Source organism: Pleurodeles waltl, chromosome 9 (genome assembly GCF_031143425.1).
Source record: "Pleurodeles waltl isolate 20211129_DDA chromosome 9, aPleWal1.hap1.20221129, whole genome shotgun sequence".
Classification (NCBI taxonomy): domain Eukaryota; kingdom Metazoa; phylum Chordata; class Amphibia; order Caudata; family Salamandridae; genus Pleurodeles; species Pleurodeles waltl.
The window spans coordinates 391814033-391829821 of record NC_090448.1 but is presented as its reverse complement, the minus strand read 5'-3'; the positions used below and the strand labels follow the sequence as shown (position 1 = coordinate 391829821).

Genomic DNA, 15789 nt, shown 5'->3' with positions numbered 1-15789 from the left:
TGAATTCAGTCCACTTGAGGCCAAACTGCTCATGGGCAATTTAGGGGGGGGGAAGGGTGGTTCCCAGATTTATAAAATGTTAGTTAACAATGCCCCGGGCAGTTTGGACTCGAATAGAAATAAATGGTAGTCATGGGTGGGAGCGTTTGAGGAGACGGATTGGAGGGAGGCACGGATGGCGCCTAGAGTACTGGCAGTGTTGGCGAGGCTTTGAGCAGTACAATTTTACTATTTACACAGGGCATATCTAATGCCTAACAGGTTTCATCGGGTGGGGCTTTGCCCCACGGCTCTATGTCCACTATGTGCAGGGGAACCAGCTGATTTGTTTCATATGGTATGGTCCTGTCCGATATTGCAGGTTTATTGGGGTAAGGTAATACGTGAACTGAATGTGGTGCTGGGGCAAGAGCAGCACCTGTCTGCCAAACTAGTGTTACTGGGTGTGATGGAAGAAATGAGGGGCTCGCGAGCGAGCCGTACCTTTGCGAGTACTGCCCCGCTGGTTGCTAAGAGAGACATTGCAGCTGCTTGGAACTCATCTAAGGGCCCATCTCTCAAAAAATGGAAACAAGGAGTTGACTGGTGCGCAAACCAAGAAAAACTGGTGTATGAATCAAGGAGCTGTCCCCGTAAACATGAGAAGGTATGGAGAGGGTGGCTGGGACTGCTGCTATAGACCGATGGGGGTATGGGGGGGGGGGGGGGGGGGGGTTGTGGTTTCCACTGTTATGTTAAGAAATGGACTGCAGTCTGTCGTATGGATTGGTTTAATGTCAATGTAATCTGGATTTGGACCTCACCGTACTCACCTGTGCAAGCTGTTTTCAGCTTTCCTTTTCCATTTGTTTTCCTTTCTCTTTTTCAAGACAAAAAAATTTTGTTTAAAAAAAGAAATCTTAATTTTAAGGGTTTTTGACCTGTTAGCAATTTTTATTTATGTGTCAGGTCGTTGCCTAGGACTTCGGTGATGCAAGACGCATTTACGTATCGTAAGCCCTTTTAGGCCGTTACCTAGGAGTCTGGTGACTTATTACGTACAGAATGCACGTCACACATGTACAATCAGGACGCCATTTAGGATCATATAGCGCACTCCGGGGACTTACACACAGCAGGCACCGCTCACTGGCTGAGGGACATGCCGGCTTTTTGTGTAAATTTTACATACATTCGTTTTATGTGTATTTGTAATTGAATTGGCTATATGTGACTTCACTAAGTTCTTTTTGCTACCTTATTGTGTACAGACTTGAAAGATTTATTGCAGTCGATAACACACATTAAGCGGCACAATACTTCGTATTTAAGAAACAAAGTGTATGATTAATAGAATAGACTTAGATAAATCTTTAATATTAATTTATGGGAAGTTGATTGACTTATATTCCATTAATTTTCACTTTGATAATTAGTTCTCAAGTTTGACTTCTTTGGTCTAGATTTTTCTGAATGATGTAGACGCTGTGCTTTTTAAAAAATATGTTTACACAGAAATACTAACCAGGAAGCTTCCCAAGGCTCTCCATTGATCGCTGAAAGAGAAATTTGAGTTTTTGACCTGACTGATTAAGTACTTACTTGAAACGTGACTAAGCGAGCCATCCCAGACGTTGCAAAAATCCTTCGTACTTTTTCCTATGCAGGCTTGTTGACTTACATTTGGGAGTTTTTGAGAGGTTAGCATCTTATATATTTATTAATAATAAAATTAAACATGGTGTTTTTAAGAACAAATTCATACTCATCCATGTTTGTTTCATGTTTTTTTGTGTTGTTATACAGGCAATCAGGACATATATTTACTTTTTATACTTCTCGAGTTACACATTTGTGTACAAGCTACTGGCAAGGTGTTTTTTTCCTATTGAGTCACTAAGACGCTTCAGGTCATTTAAAATTTCTTCTCTTTTTTTTTCTTCTTTTTTCTGATGACGATCACATACATTTTCTGGTAGCATGTGACACACTTTTTTACAAGCTAGAAGGCTTGGTCTAGAATCATGTTATAGAGCATCTTATCTTTTTCTCCTTCCTCCTCTTACTTTCGGCACGTATTTGACACTTTTTTCGGTGCAACATATACTTTACTAGTGGTCATATGATTGTTAACTTTCTGGATTTAACTAATGATTATTTGGCAAATAAAATATATATATATTGTTTGGAAAATCAATTCTTGATGTTGTGAACTTTATTTCGGTGATCTGATGATAACATTGTATGTAATACATAGTGTTTGTGACAGAACAAGATCATTTGACTTGTGATCATTTGTGTTTGAAGATACATTGTTGTTTTCTATTATCAGCCCTGAAGAAGTCTCTTATTTGGGACGAAACACATGTCCGCTGATTCTCCAACTTGACCAGGAACAGGTATAAATATCACAATCCTCATTTGTATTATGATGAGAATCATTGTTCATCTCAAGAATGATATTAAGTGTAAAACTGATGTACAAAAAATGGGGCTCTATGTAAATTGATGCCTTCATACTGAATGTTATGAGTGTGCTTTTCCTATTTAATTAATATGTCTGATTAAAGCACAACAAAATATTTTTCAAGACTTTTGACATGTTTTTGGAGTGCTCCGTTACTCTATGGTGTTATTCGTATTCTGAACAGATTTTCTGGTTAAACTTTTCACATCAGGGCAACAGGTGCGTTATAACATAAGATACGCTTTTTTAAAAACAAACGGGATGTGCATTACTGTTGACCATTGTTGCCTTTTCTATGAGAATAATCCTTGGTAGTAATGCTAACACAGCATTGCTAGAATGCAAAAATAAAACACAGCATTTTATGAAGTCTATCCTCTTCAATGTTTGGATCTGCCAGGCAGCAAATGAGGTTATCGGGCTTTGAATCCACCCCTCCTTAATGTTAGCATATATCAACATTTCATAGATTAAGAGTCTAAGAAAATAACTGAGATAGTCACTGCAGGGAAGAGGAAAATATAAAAACTACTAATGATGGAGAACTGTTGTTGCAGGTACGTAATGTTTTCTCACTCAGCACTGGTTCTTTCCTAGATTCAAATGCTAGAAATTAAGACTAGCACTTTGTGATGAAAATGTAGTTGACATATAATGGTAAGCCACTCTTGACTGTACTTTACATCTGGGGGATAATGAAGCGGGCATACTGCCAGAATATCAAGCTTTAAATATTGTGCTACAGAAATATAGCCATAACATCGACCACTAAAATGGTGAAGGCAAATAAATGTAGATTAGGAGTTGTGTATTATACATAACTCCAAAAATATGTAGCTTCATGATACATGTTTATCTACAAGGTCTTGTATGTACTGTAGCATTCATATAGCACTTACCACCCCTATGTTGTGCACTGAAGCACTTATCTATGCAAGCTATACCACGTAGAGTTTGTGGTTGGAGGGATGTTGTCCTTGTTTTGTGATCCTATGTGGGAAGTGTTTCCATGTCATGAGTGAGGACCACCGAGGTGCAGTTATCGTGTTATGGGACACAGAATGCAGCAGTATGATGAGGTATGAGACAATATGGAGTTTTATGGTTTTCAGAATGGTAGTGGATTTTAACAGCTCTGCAGGTCCCTTTATGGTATTTTGTATGATTGTAGTCTGCTTAGCTGGTTAATGCACTGAGGTGTCCAAGCTGAAATGTTGTGAATAGCTGTGGTCATGAGCTGGCATGGTTGGAGGGAAAGAAGTTGAGAGCTGCTTGAGTGGACATTTTTACTATCATCCCATATCGGAGTCTCAGGTATGCAAGAATAGTAAATTCACACATTTTCACAATGTTCGGTTGTCAATATTCCAGCTATAAAATTTTGTAGCACATTTTTGTGCTCAGTATTCTGACATACAACTGATGGAAAGATCACCAAGGTTCTGTACAACCATTTAACAGCATAAGTAACAGTTATAAATGTGAAGTATGCTGATGGTATTCAATTGATCAAAAAAAGGCTACATTTGTCTTCCTTGAATAAGAGCCTTTACATGCAAGTTAAACACTGACCCCTTGCAGTATGTGTTTAACCAATGAGCTATCTACTGGTCTTTTTGAACAGTTGATAATCACTGATGTGTTGGGCATTTCTACTGTCTGTCAGACCACCCAGAGCCGCCATTCAAACATGAGAGACAGAATTGGGGTGCATCCAGAAGAAGCTTGGTGCTGATGAAGCGTCCCTTGTGTGGTGAAACTGGTCTTGTGTTGGGTGTTCCGGTTCAGGGAGGACTGGGTCTGATAGTTCGGACTGTACTATTCCTATTGGAGCAGGCCCAGAGTGATTTGCATATGCCTGGTTCCTAACTGAGGTGACATAGTGGGCAAAAGAATGATGGGTTTGAAAGCTACCTAAGTGGTTGCCAGCAGTTGGACTTATTGTAAGCATTCCTCTCCCAGGATCTTTTGTGTTTTCAGTGGTGGATTCTACCTCAATAGTAACCTCTCTCTAAACGTTTCTGTGGTCCTAAACTCTAGGATTAGGCAATGTAATGTTTCAAAGGTTTGCAGTGCACTGGAATGCTCCCAGATTAGAACCAGAGCTGTTGTACTGTAAAATCTGAAAGTTATAGAAGGCTGGGCTAACATCCTTCTTTGATAGGATTGCTCATTTTGAGCGGATTCTACATCTGATGCAGTAGAAGGGGGGCCAGACTTCTCACCTTATAAATTAATCCCAAAGCAGTACGTCCCTGGGAGGTGGGACTGAGTAGTGCAAGTTAACCAAGGGATTCATGCAAAAAAAGCTCAGGCAAAGTACCTGTTACTGCATACCTGAGATGTGAGTAAGTACTGCTTTAAACAAGAGATGCTACACCCACAGGATGGACATCCCCTTGGCCACTTTGAACAACCAAGGGGGTTGCAGGTCGTGCTGCAAAGATCCAGCATTGATAACCAGAAGGCCAGCTGAAGGATCAGAGAACTCTGGCCTCGACTTATTTAGTGCCAGGAGTTTGCCTGATCTCAAGAAAGGGTCTGGCGTCACCAAATGGCATACTGATCCTAATGGTCCCAGGAAAGGGGCCTTTCCCTAACGGAAGAAGATTTCTCCTTTAATAGTGCCTTTAGCATTCAGAATGTTCCCTGGACGGTGACTTGCCTCTCGAAGAGGTAGTCCGTTCAGTCTCCTAGCGGATCCTGGCCAAAAATATCTTGTCCTACCGCTCACTGATGAGTTTTGAAAGCTAGGTAGCGCAAGAATAATTTGCCACTGCCTTGTGGCCCAAATCCAGACTCCAAATACAGTCCTCATGGGTATCCCAATTGGACATGATCTTGTGGCTTGTGTAAGGTCATTTGACCTAGTCACTTTGGAAAGCTGAGAATTTTCTCAGTAAGACACCAATTGATCGCTCTAGATGATCGATGAGGTTTTGAAAAACAGGAACAAATGCCATTACACTGGTTGAGGCCTCATGCACTATTGTGACATCACGTTCAGTGTGGAGTCGTGGCTGGATCTATATGGCGCCCTCTGGTGACGCTGGCAGATCATTACTAGGTAAGAAGTAGTTTGAAGCCTGGATGGAGTATTGGTATGGTGAGGAATCTGTGGGAAGATTATTCACCAGAAAGACATATTTCATACATGATTTTTAAAAATATATATTTATTGTTATGCCTGGAAAGTGTTACGAGAGTGGGGTGAACTTATCAACATGACTGATTACTTAGGGGTGCAGGAAGAGGCAGTCGAGATGTGAGACCAAGACTTCACTAATGACTATGCTCTCAGGAGAAACATTCTTTATAGGAATGGTATAGATGGTGGCTTCACAGGAAATGTCAAAATATTTTTGATTCATATGCGTAGTCCTTACCCCGCTAGTGCACTCAAATCGCATGTGTACCTAGCGCAGAGCAAAAATGTGGGCATGTCACTTGATTTTCTCTGCATGCTTCTTGTGTTTCTCTGCATTGGGGACCAAATAGTTCAGGCTGCTCAAAGTCAGTGTGACTAAGGTTGGTCATGTTCTGTAATGCACGTGGTGGCCTGCAATGATGGAATGGAATGTTCTCTAGAGCAATCCCAGTGGTGAAAGGCATTGAAACACTGCAATATTTTAATTTATCAGTTTTGAAATCTCCCTAAGAGGGGGTGAGATATTCCTAGACTTAGACCCTGTGCTCAATGTATCCAAGAAAACAAGCTGCACATCACTGCTGGGGGACATAAATTGTTCAGGTTGTGAAGGGGATATGGTCTAGTAATTTGGGCTGGTCTTTTAGGGAAATGCCATGAATCAATGCATGCGGATAGCATTCTTCTATTGCTGCACAGTGAATCAAGCTTAAAGCAATTGATAACAATATTCAAATATTTCCAAGTAGTGAGACATTTTGCTCATACATTTGTATCCATCAAAGTTTTGCTCTCTAATCATGTTGGTCCTCTTAAAATAATATTTGAATCAGGTCTCACCAAAAAATATTGTTAGCAAACAACAACATATATTCATAATTGAAAGCAAACCTGCTGATATGTAGGGAAATAGTTGCCAAACTGGTGGCATGGGCAAACCACAATGGATTATAGGACAATAGCCCCTGTAAAAAGGTAGAAAACGGTATAAATTGTTTATATACAAGTCTGTCCATTACAACTGGACTACCAATTTAACATTGAGAGACTTCTGCTTAAGAATCTTCTAAACCAGGCAGTGGAATGTTCAGTCTGCTCCAAATAATTGCCTTACTCTTAAAAAAAACAAAAAGCAGTCTGGTGGTGAAGACCTGCTTTCTAAAACTTTGATTTGCCCATTGTGATAATGCTCGACCCTCAAATCAAAAGGACTCCCCCAGTTTTAGCTACTGCTTCTGATCCTAATTTCCAGTACTCGTGTTGTTACAATATCAGTGTCAAACAACATTGCTTTCCAAATGCACTTGACAATAGCATGCAGTTTTATTAGATTGTTTTAAAATTATCTTCCAAAGATGTTTTCTAAATTCCTGTTGCTTCTGGTGAGCATTTTCAAACTGTATTAATGAAGGGCCAAGTGGGCAGCATCATTGATAGTTGCCTTTCACCCAGAATATGTGCCCTCAACCTTGGCTTGTGGCCTATACCATATGTATTAGGCTATTATCTTGAGTCTCTAAAAGGATCATAACTCTAAAGGGATGTATCATATACTGTTTATTGTTCAGACTATGATCAGAAGGCAAATATGCAACAATTGTTTTAATGTTAATGAAAACATATCTTGCTTGGCAGCAATAACTCGCTTACTATCCTGAACACTGTGGCCAGAAGCAGAGAGAGTGTATATCAAGATGGTCTTCATTTCTAAAACGTAGAGTTTGGCATATGGAATGCTCTGTAAAAACGTGGCGATATCCTGTCAGCAACTTTATAAGTGCTGAATACACATTTTCGACGGACAGCAACAGCAGTCCTTTGCTCTTGAGCCTGGTCTTAGACAGCTCAGCCATGCATAACTATGGGACATACGTATCATTAGGGAAGTAAGTTCAGTGGTACAGAGCCCATGGGTTGGATGGACCTAGTGCACTAAAATGCACTTTTAATACAGTGAACAGGCCTGCTCACAGTTTTGTGACAATGTATCCCATCTGCCAAACTCTAAATAAGGCACGAAGGGGCTGATTTACAGCTTAGCAAGCAGCCTGCCATCCGCCAGGAACGCAGAGGTCTTTCTCTGCCCACCATATTGCCGGCCCTGGAGCAATAGCTGTACATTTTGAGGAGCCACCATCATGGTGGCATCTCGGAATTCACTGAAAGTTTGGGCAGCAGTCACCATGTTTCAGTCAGCCGCTCAAACTTTTTTGTTTTATGAAACTGTGAGTTTGTTTTGGAAAAAAATTAAACTTTTTATCCCGAAGCCCTGTGAGCTTACTTCAAGGGAGTGGGGCAATTTTTCTTTTTAAGACTACAGGGTTTCCCTGGCGGTCCCAAAGTGAAAAAATATATAAGATTGTCCACTCAAAATAGGGCGAACAGTCTGATGTACCAACACCAAGTTCCTAACTCCGTCGAGTCCTCAGTGTGGGGTTTCCTATGACAGAGCAAGTGGGCATACCACTAGCAGAAACATAACAGTTCCCCTGGCTCCAAATAGGGTGGGCAAACCATCAGGTTGGAGAACAGGATACACTGCCACATTTGTGGCAGAATGCCATGCCTGCCAAAATCTAAATTAGGCCCCAAGTCACCCAATCTGCACCATCCACTTCGCAAATCTGTTATATGCGCCCCTATCGATGCCTACAACCTCACTGAACCCTTGACTTCATCACCATCTGTGCCACACCCAACCACATACCGATATAGGCGATTCGGTCTGTCACCATGTACTTGTTGTGATTGACTCGGGAGAAGGGAAATGTCTTCTGCTTCTCAGTGGCTGAAACGACGAACAATTTCTGTAAGACAGATGGAAAGTCAGACAGTTACATCTACAGCGATCACCCAACCTTACATTGGTGGCTATTCATTTTTCTCAAGAACAAACCACAGACAATTTGAGGGCCTGGAAACAACCAGCAAACATTAGCAGGTCTAACAATGTAGCACGTGATTCAATGGAATAACAAGCTTACAGGATAACACACACATCAGATTAATTTCCTGCTTTTGCAGTGCTCTTTAGACTAGGTTTCAGAAGCTGCAAATAGAGAGGACAGCTGGTTGCTATACGGTCCTCGTCTTAGACTTTCGTTTAAATTTGCCAGTTACAGTTCGCTCTATTTGTTTAAAAAAAAAAAGTTTCGCTGCACTGTCTGTTTTCCAGCTGTTCCTGTTTTTGAGTCCAACAATCTGAATCAAATAAATCACCACTGTTACCAGACCACTGAGTTCTTACACTTTTTTTAAAATGTAGGGACGCCATCGTAACAGGAATTAAATATGTGTAAGTGTGAGACAGAAGCACAGGCCTCGCAGCGTGCTGGGCTGTAAAGAGCCCAGGTGCCAGAGAAGGAGTAAGGGGATGCCCGAGATAGTGCGTTCAAGGCCAGGCTGATAAAAACAAACTTAGTGGGTGCCTGACTGTGACTAGAATTGAGCTTGAGGTGGGAGTGTCCGAGTGAATTCATTAATCAATCAGAAGCAGTTAGGTGCCAGATAAGGACTCAGAGGTAAATACTGGGAACCCCAGGGTGCTGGACCTGGCCTAATCATCCCAGAGAGGGCACGACGAGATGCCAGCCCTGGGAAGGGCTATCAAAAGCTGAACGTGTTTCTTCCATTACCCCCCAGCATCCAAGCGCTTAACAGGTCACTAATGGGCTACCTTGAGATTTCTCAGAACCACCGCTTTCTAAAACAAGGCCAGCAGACATAGCTAGCCCTCGAGGTAACTGTGATAGCAAACGGAACTCTGAACCCTGACATCGGTACAGCGCTGTAAGTGGGTGACACATTAAAGTCTGCCCCCCAGGCCCTACTACCGATTGGTGAGAGGGCCAGAGTGGGTCCTTAGATCCTTAGAATGGAAGAGAACCTAGTTTTAATTAGGGAGTCAGAGCTTGGCCTCCCACTGATAAAGTACCCTTTTTCCCCTTCACAGTCTTGGAGATTGAATTACGACTCCGCGCCCGTCTTTGCACCAGGGTGAGGTGAACAGTACTGTATACAAAGGATATGGCACTGGCCATGTCAGAGGGAGTTCTTTCTTTGATGACCTCATATCAGGAACGTATGACGGCTGCTAGGACCAGCAAAGTATGAAAAGTAGAGAAGGCAGTCCCCAGGCAGAACATAAAAGGTTATCTCATTATTTAGTTAGTCTACCAAGTGGGTTCCTGTGTACCAAGAAAGCTAAATAATAGATAAAACAGGGGAATGTTGGTGGTTCACGTAGAAGCATGCATGGCAGAGGATGATGAAGAATATGGCAGCATAAACAGGAGGAGGTGATGATATGAGGAGACTGGAAGGACAACCAGGGGTATCCTAGGTACAATCTGACAAATGCACGTGTTGGAAAGAATGGATGAAGGAGAACATTATAGAGCCATAGAGTAGACCTTGAGGGATGCCCGAAGTAGAAGAAATAGTGCATGTAGGCAACTGAAAACTTCAAACCAGTCACCTGCATTCTCCGTGTATACTGATTTGCCCTACCAGGTATACCAAAATTCAAAGTGCACTACCAAGTTCAAAAGGGATAAAAAAAAAAAACAGATAAGGAAATGGCAACAACGTAAACCCAAAAAAAAGAGAAAAGGAGGCACAACCAAGTTACAGAAAAAAGAAACAGAAGACCAGGCGTAACTACAAGGGCAAAGACCAAAGAAAAGAGGAGAACACCCTTTAGGAACATATGGATAGTGGACTTCAAATGAGACTTGTTTACATTAGTGAGAAAACTGAAATGTGCTCTCTTATATGGCTCTGCGTTGGCTAATTTCTATATAGCCAACATTTGGGAAAATAGATACTGGTGTGAAAGATACAGGATATTTAGTTACTTTAAATGTGCAAAAAACGTGGGTATAAAGCAGATAGCAGAGGACATGGAAGCTGACAAGCACACACTGCAGATTCTGGTTTGAGATTAAAATCAGTTTTATGCCTGATCTGCCCAATCAGGTTAATATAAAAATTAAAAAAAACAAGATTAGAGAAATTTGTCTTTATGCCGCTCAAGATTGGTATAAGAAGGAGAAGAATCATTATCTGCACAGACATGGTGAGAAAAGGATATCCCAGAACGTGTTATGTATATGATGATACAAACCTGGGACAACTATGACCCTGATGAGAGAAAAGTTGGACAGCCGATATGATCTAGAAGCAGATATGCAAGTCAGAGGACCGTAGCAACAAAAGGTGACCAACTCCGAAGTAGCAGGGGCAGGGTGTCTTCATGGTCAAGTAGACAGTGTGCAGTGTGTTGCAACAATGAAAGAAAAAAAAATTGAGCTAGAGTTGCACGCTGAAGACAATGGGCAAAAAGGAACCTCAGTCATGGGGGCGGAAGAGTGCCTCACAATCACACATAGCAGTAGCCCTCTCACAGACTTGTGACAGGGTGCAATACTTGCTGGATCCACTCCCTCTCTTCTTTCAGGGAGAGAGAGGGAGTGCTGTGATAGTTCTACTCTCCACTGGTGATGGTCCTTGAATGGCAGGACAGCTGCAGCAACACTGGCCTTGAAAAAAACTCAATTTACAGGCATCAGTTCTCAAACGGGCATTCAGAAACTTTTGGTCTCTGGGTTTGGTCGAACTGTAACACAGCAGTTTGGCCTTTGGGTCTTGAGTAAAACAGTGAAGATAGTCAGCACGCACAGCCTCCTTTTTTCTGGTCACAGCAAATGGAATCTCTAAATATTGTCCACAGTGACACGCCGCACATTACCTTCGGCAAACTTCTCATTAGGGCAGCACATGCAGTAACGCAGAGGCCCAGGATATGATGGGCCCACTGTACCAAAATTATAGATGCCTTTCACCACCCAACAGTTGCTTTGGGGAACATTATCCTGGCTTGCATTAAGGCTAATCTCACCCTTTCTTGGTCATTATAGTCTTCGAGTATCACCTGAAGGTTTGAGGGATCCAAACACACCTTCCTTCTGATACAATGCAGTCAAATGTTAACATCGTATAGCCTTGATAGTGTTTTTGATTTGTGACGTTTGCAGGCATTCCATTATACTAGTAGTGAATATGCACTGTAGAGGGTTGATCCCAAACAGCTGGTAAGACAGGATCCAGAGTGAGACACTGGGACAGAGACTCAGAATGAAAGTGATTGGTAATCGCTAGCCATCACAATAAGAGGTTGGTAATCAGTCATGCACTTCAGAAGGCTGATACTCTGAAGAGGAAGAGCTGGACTAAGGCAGCATACAGGGAAGTCCCAATCTGGGCAGCAACATCTCTTTAAATGTAGCATTTGCTTTCACATAATGGTGCTAAACATATGTTGGAGTATCCAGCAAGTGGGAAAAACAGGAAACAGGATACTTCAAAACTGCCATATAAAGGTTATCATGAAAGTAGCTCTTGAAAAGAGAAAAAACACTCAATGCAAAATAACTTAAACCAAAGGGGAAGGCTTTGTGCAATCATAAATCCTTAGATGTTGCCAAATAGGGTGTATGCAGAATCAACAGCTGGCACTACGAGGCAATTTAACAATAGTATACAAAAGACAGAACCAACAGAATCTCTCAACAAAACATACTTTGGGTCTTAAAATAAAGGGACTTGAGAAAACAAAAAGGTTATGGATGGAATGCTTAAATTATTCTCAGCCGCTGTTATCTTCTCAGGGCATTCATAGGGGTAAATTTTTTTTGCTTCTTTTTTCCACTCTAAGTAGAGGTCAACCATTTGCAAATCAGACATGATCCTGCTCCAATAGGGAGAGTCGAGCCCAAACTGCCATCCTGGTCCTATTCAAATGGAAACACAGAAGACTGGTTGGAACTGTTTAAGCCTTATCAGTGATTTATAGCTAGATACCATTGCCATATGGAGCAAGGGACCAACATCTAGACATACGCATCACACTTAAGGTGTCACACTGAGGAAAATAAAAAGGAGGTGAACAGAATGCGAGCTAAAGTCTGAACCACTAGAAGTCCTTTCGGTCCAATTTCAATGCAACGTTTTTGCTCGCTGTCACTGTAGGAAAGTACCCTCTTTTTGGCATGGTTACCCCCACTTTTTGCCTGCTGGCAGTATGCTTTGACTGTTTCACTGGGATCCTGCTAACCAGGACCATAGTGATTGTGCTCTCTCCCTCTAAATTTGATTGCCTATGACTTTGCACACCCAACAATTGGCATACTGGTGCCCCCTGGTAAGACCCTAGTATATGGTACTCAGGTACCTAAGGCACTGGGGCACCAGGGGTTTCCCATGGGCTGCAGCAAGATATTATGCCACCTATGTGAGCACATGCACAATGTGTCTGCAGGCCTGCCATTGCATCCTACGTGAAAAGGTGCATACACCCTTTCACTACAGGTGACTGAACCAGGTCACTGTAAGTCACCGCTATGGTAGGCCCTCTTAGCCCAGAAGTACCTGTGTGTGAGGGCACCCCTGCATGAGTACTGGACACAGCTACATAATGGTAACTCAGAACCTGGGCATGATTGGTATCAAACATATTGGAATCATACCCCAATACTGTTGGCAGTATTGGTTGTATGATTCCATGCACTCTGGGGGCTCCTTAAAGGACCCGCAGCATTGCTCTTACGAGTCTTCTGGGGTTTTCCGGCAGCTTGCACGGTTGCCATACCCCAGACAGGTTTCTGCCCTCCTGCTGCTTGACCAGGTCAGGCAGAACAAAGGATTTTCTGTGTGAGAGGGAGGCAACACCCTTGAAATTGGTGTTACATGGTTTGGGAGGGGTAGCCTCCCCAAGCCACCGGTATGCTTTGAAGGGCACATCTGGTGCCTGCTTTGCATAAACCGGTTTGCACCAGTCCAGGGACCCCCAGTCCCTGCTCTGGCACGAAGCTGTACAAAAGAAAGGGGAGTGACTACTCCCCTGTCCATCACCACACAAGGGTGGGTGCCCAGAGCTCCTTCAGGCAGCCTCTTGATTCTGCCATCTTGAATCAAAAGTGGGCAGAGGCCCCTGGGAGCATCTACGTGCCATGTCAGGTAGGCAACGTCACTGCCCCCTCCTGATAGGTGGTCACCCTGCTAGGTGACCAATCCCCATTTCTGGGCTATTTAGGATCTCTCTCTTGGGTGGGTTCTCAGATTCGACATGCAAGATTCCAGCAGGACTCCCCTGCATCGTTTACTTCATCTTCTGGCCACTCGGGCTGCAAATGGGCCCTCCAGGAACCGACAATCTGCAACTACAGTGATGACTCCTCTCTGCAACATTGTTTCTCTGGCTCCTTCCAGCAACTGCAACATTTTCCCGGCTGTGCATCCTCCGAGGTCGGCAAGTCTTCAGCCTGCACAAGAAATAAGAAGGGATCTCCCTTGGAGTGAAGGAGTCACTCCCCTGCATCGGCAGCCACCATCTGCAACGACGACCAGCTGCGTGGATCTGCTCTCCTCCTTAACTGCTTGAATTCTGCATCAAAGGTGGTGGTCTTAAGTGGTCCCCTTGGTCCTCTCTACCAGCTGTCCAACTTGTGAGACGGTAAGCCCTTGCCTCTTCCTTAAGGACAGCACACCTGTGCACTGCGACTCTTGCAGCTATCAAACCTTGTTTGCTCCTCCTCCAAGGAATCTTCAGGCTCCCAACACTTCTCCCTGCAAAGCACAGTCTCCTGCCTGCTGCTCCAGCTATGTGGGACACCTCTTCAGGTGTGCTATGTGGGCCTCACTGTGACTGCTGTGCCTGCTGCCAGTGGGGGCCGCCTCCTCTTCCTGTGACTCTCCCGACTGCTAAGGGTCACCCGGACTCCTCAGGGCCTTGGAGGCCCTCTCCAGCTTTACAAAACCTGGTCACCATCTCTTGCATTTGCCAAGGTTTGTTGGTGGTTGTTGAGCACCACTGACCGGCTGCATCTCAACCACCGATGTGGAACACCACCTGCATCACTCCTGGGACTTCTCTTCATCTCTGGTGCTGCACTGCTGCCCTTCTTTGTCCACCGTCGACCTGGTCCTGCATCCACAGAAGGGTGGGTAGTGGTCCCTCCCACAACCGAACACTCCACCACAAGCTGGACTTGGTCCCCTTCCTTTGCAGGTCCTCTTCTGTCAGGATCCACCTTTGGGTTCTTCCAGTCTTGGTTGGGTCTTGCATAATCTTTTTCCAAAGTCCTCCTGTTGGTTTTGGGAAAAACCAGATTCTGTCCTGGTTGCTTGGGGTCGTTCTGGTACTCACCTCTTGGGGGTTCCCAGTTCCTCCAGCTCCCTTCTACTGATCCCACATCCTTGGGTGGGGGACTGTCTTTCACATTTCACTTTTTTAGTATATGGTTTGGCCCTCCCCTAGGGCCCTCACTGTTCACCTATACATTTGACAATGCATATTGCGTTCTATGCTCTTTACTGATTGCTAAGGTGAATATAATAGTGTGTTTACTTACCTCCAGTTGGCGGATTGCCTATTCAGTATTCCAGTATTTGTGTTACCATAATAAAATACCTTTATTTTTGTAACACTGTGTGGTTCTTTCATGTGGGATAATGCTGTGTGACTATGGTGGTTTTGCATAAGCTTTGCATGTCTCTTAGATACATCTTGGCTGCTCATCCACAGATACCTCTAGAGAGCTCTGGCTTCCTAGACACTGCCTACACTAATAGGGGCTAACTAGACCTGGTATAAGGTGATAACACCATAGATGTTCACCACACACCAGGCCAGCTTCCTACAGTGACGTCAGAGACACAAAAGACAATCAGTCTACTGCTTGAGGAGCTGATCGGTGCAAATGTGAAGTATCTGATGAGGAAGGACATTAGCATTAATAAATGTTTTCCAGAAGCTGGTGAAAACAACTTAAGTTGACAAATTTTGCCACCAAACTAAAGATGCAGAATCTCAGAAGGGACTATTGAAGCCAACCCGGTACCACTAACAATAGAAATGCCACGATAATATTGGTGGAGACAATGTACAAATAATGGCAAGCAACAACATGTCAATCGCAGTGTTTAGTGATCCAGTCAATTAGAATCTTTAAACCATCTCATGGCACAGCAGTGTCTAGAATTAAAGACTCAGGGGTGAGGAATTCCTATAGTTTGAGGCGGGACATATTGTTTGGAGTCAATGACAACAAGTTTTCATCTTTATTTTGTCCTTGGGACAAATAGATCCAGGCTTACAGGGAAGGAACTGTCTGCAGTTGAGGTAATGTTTGTGCCC

At 43.3% G+C, this 15789-nt stretch overlaps 1 protein-coding gene across 5 annotated transcripts in view; it reads right to left on the bottom strand.

Moving 5' to 3' along the window:
• Positions 1–15789, bottom strand: part of LOC138259377 (5'-3' exonuclease PLD3-like) — a 106611-nt gene that overhangs the window by 34325 nt on the left and 56497 nt on the right. For 4 of the 5 annotated variants that reach the window (XM_069207074.1, XM_069207076.1, XM_069207075.1 and 1 more), the window contains one exon: positions 8302–8401. In XM_069207074.1, the coding sequence (XP_069063175.1) occupies positions 8302–8401 (100 nt within the window). Of the gene's footprint in view, positions 1–6485; positions 6560–8301; positions 8402–15789 lie in introns of all 5 variants that reach the window. The other variant, XR_011198712.1, reaches the window with a different exon arrangement.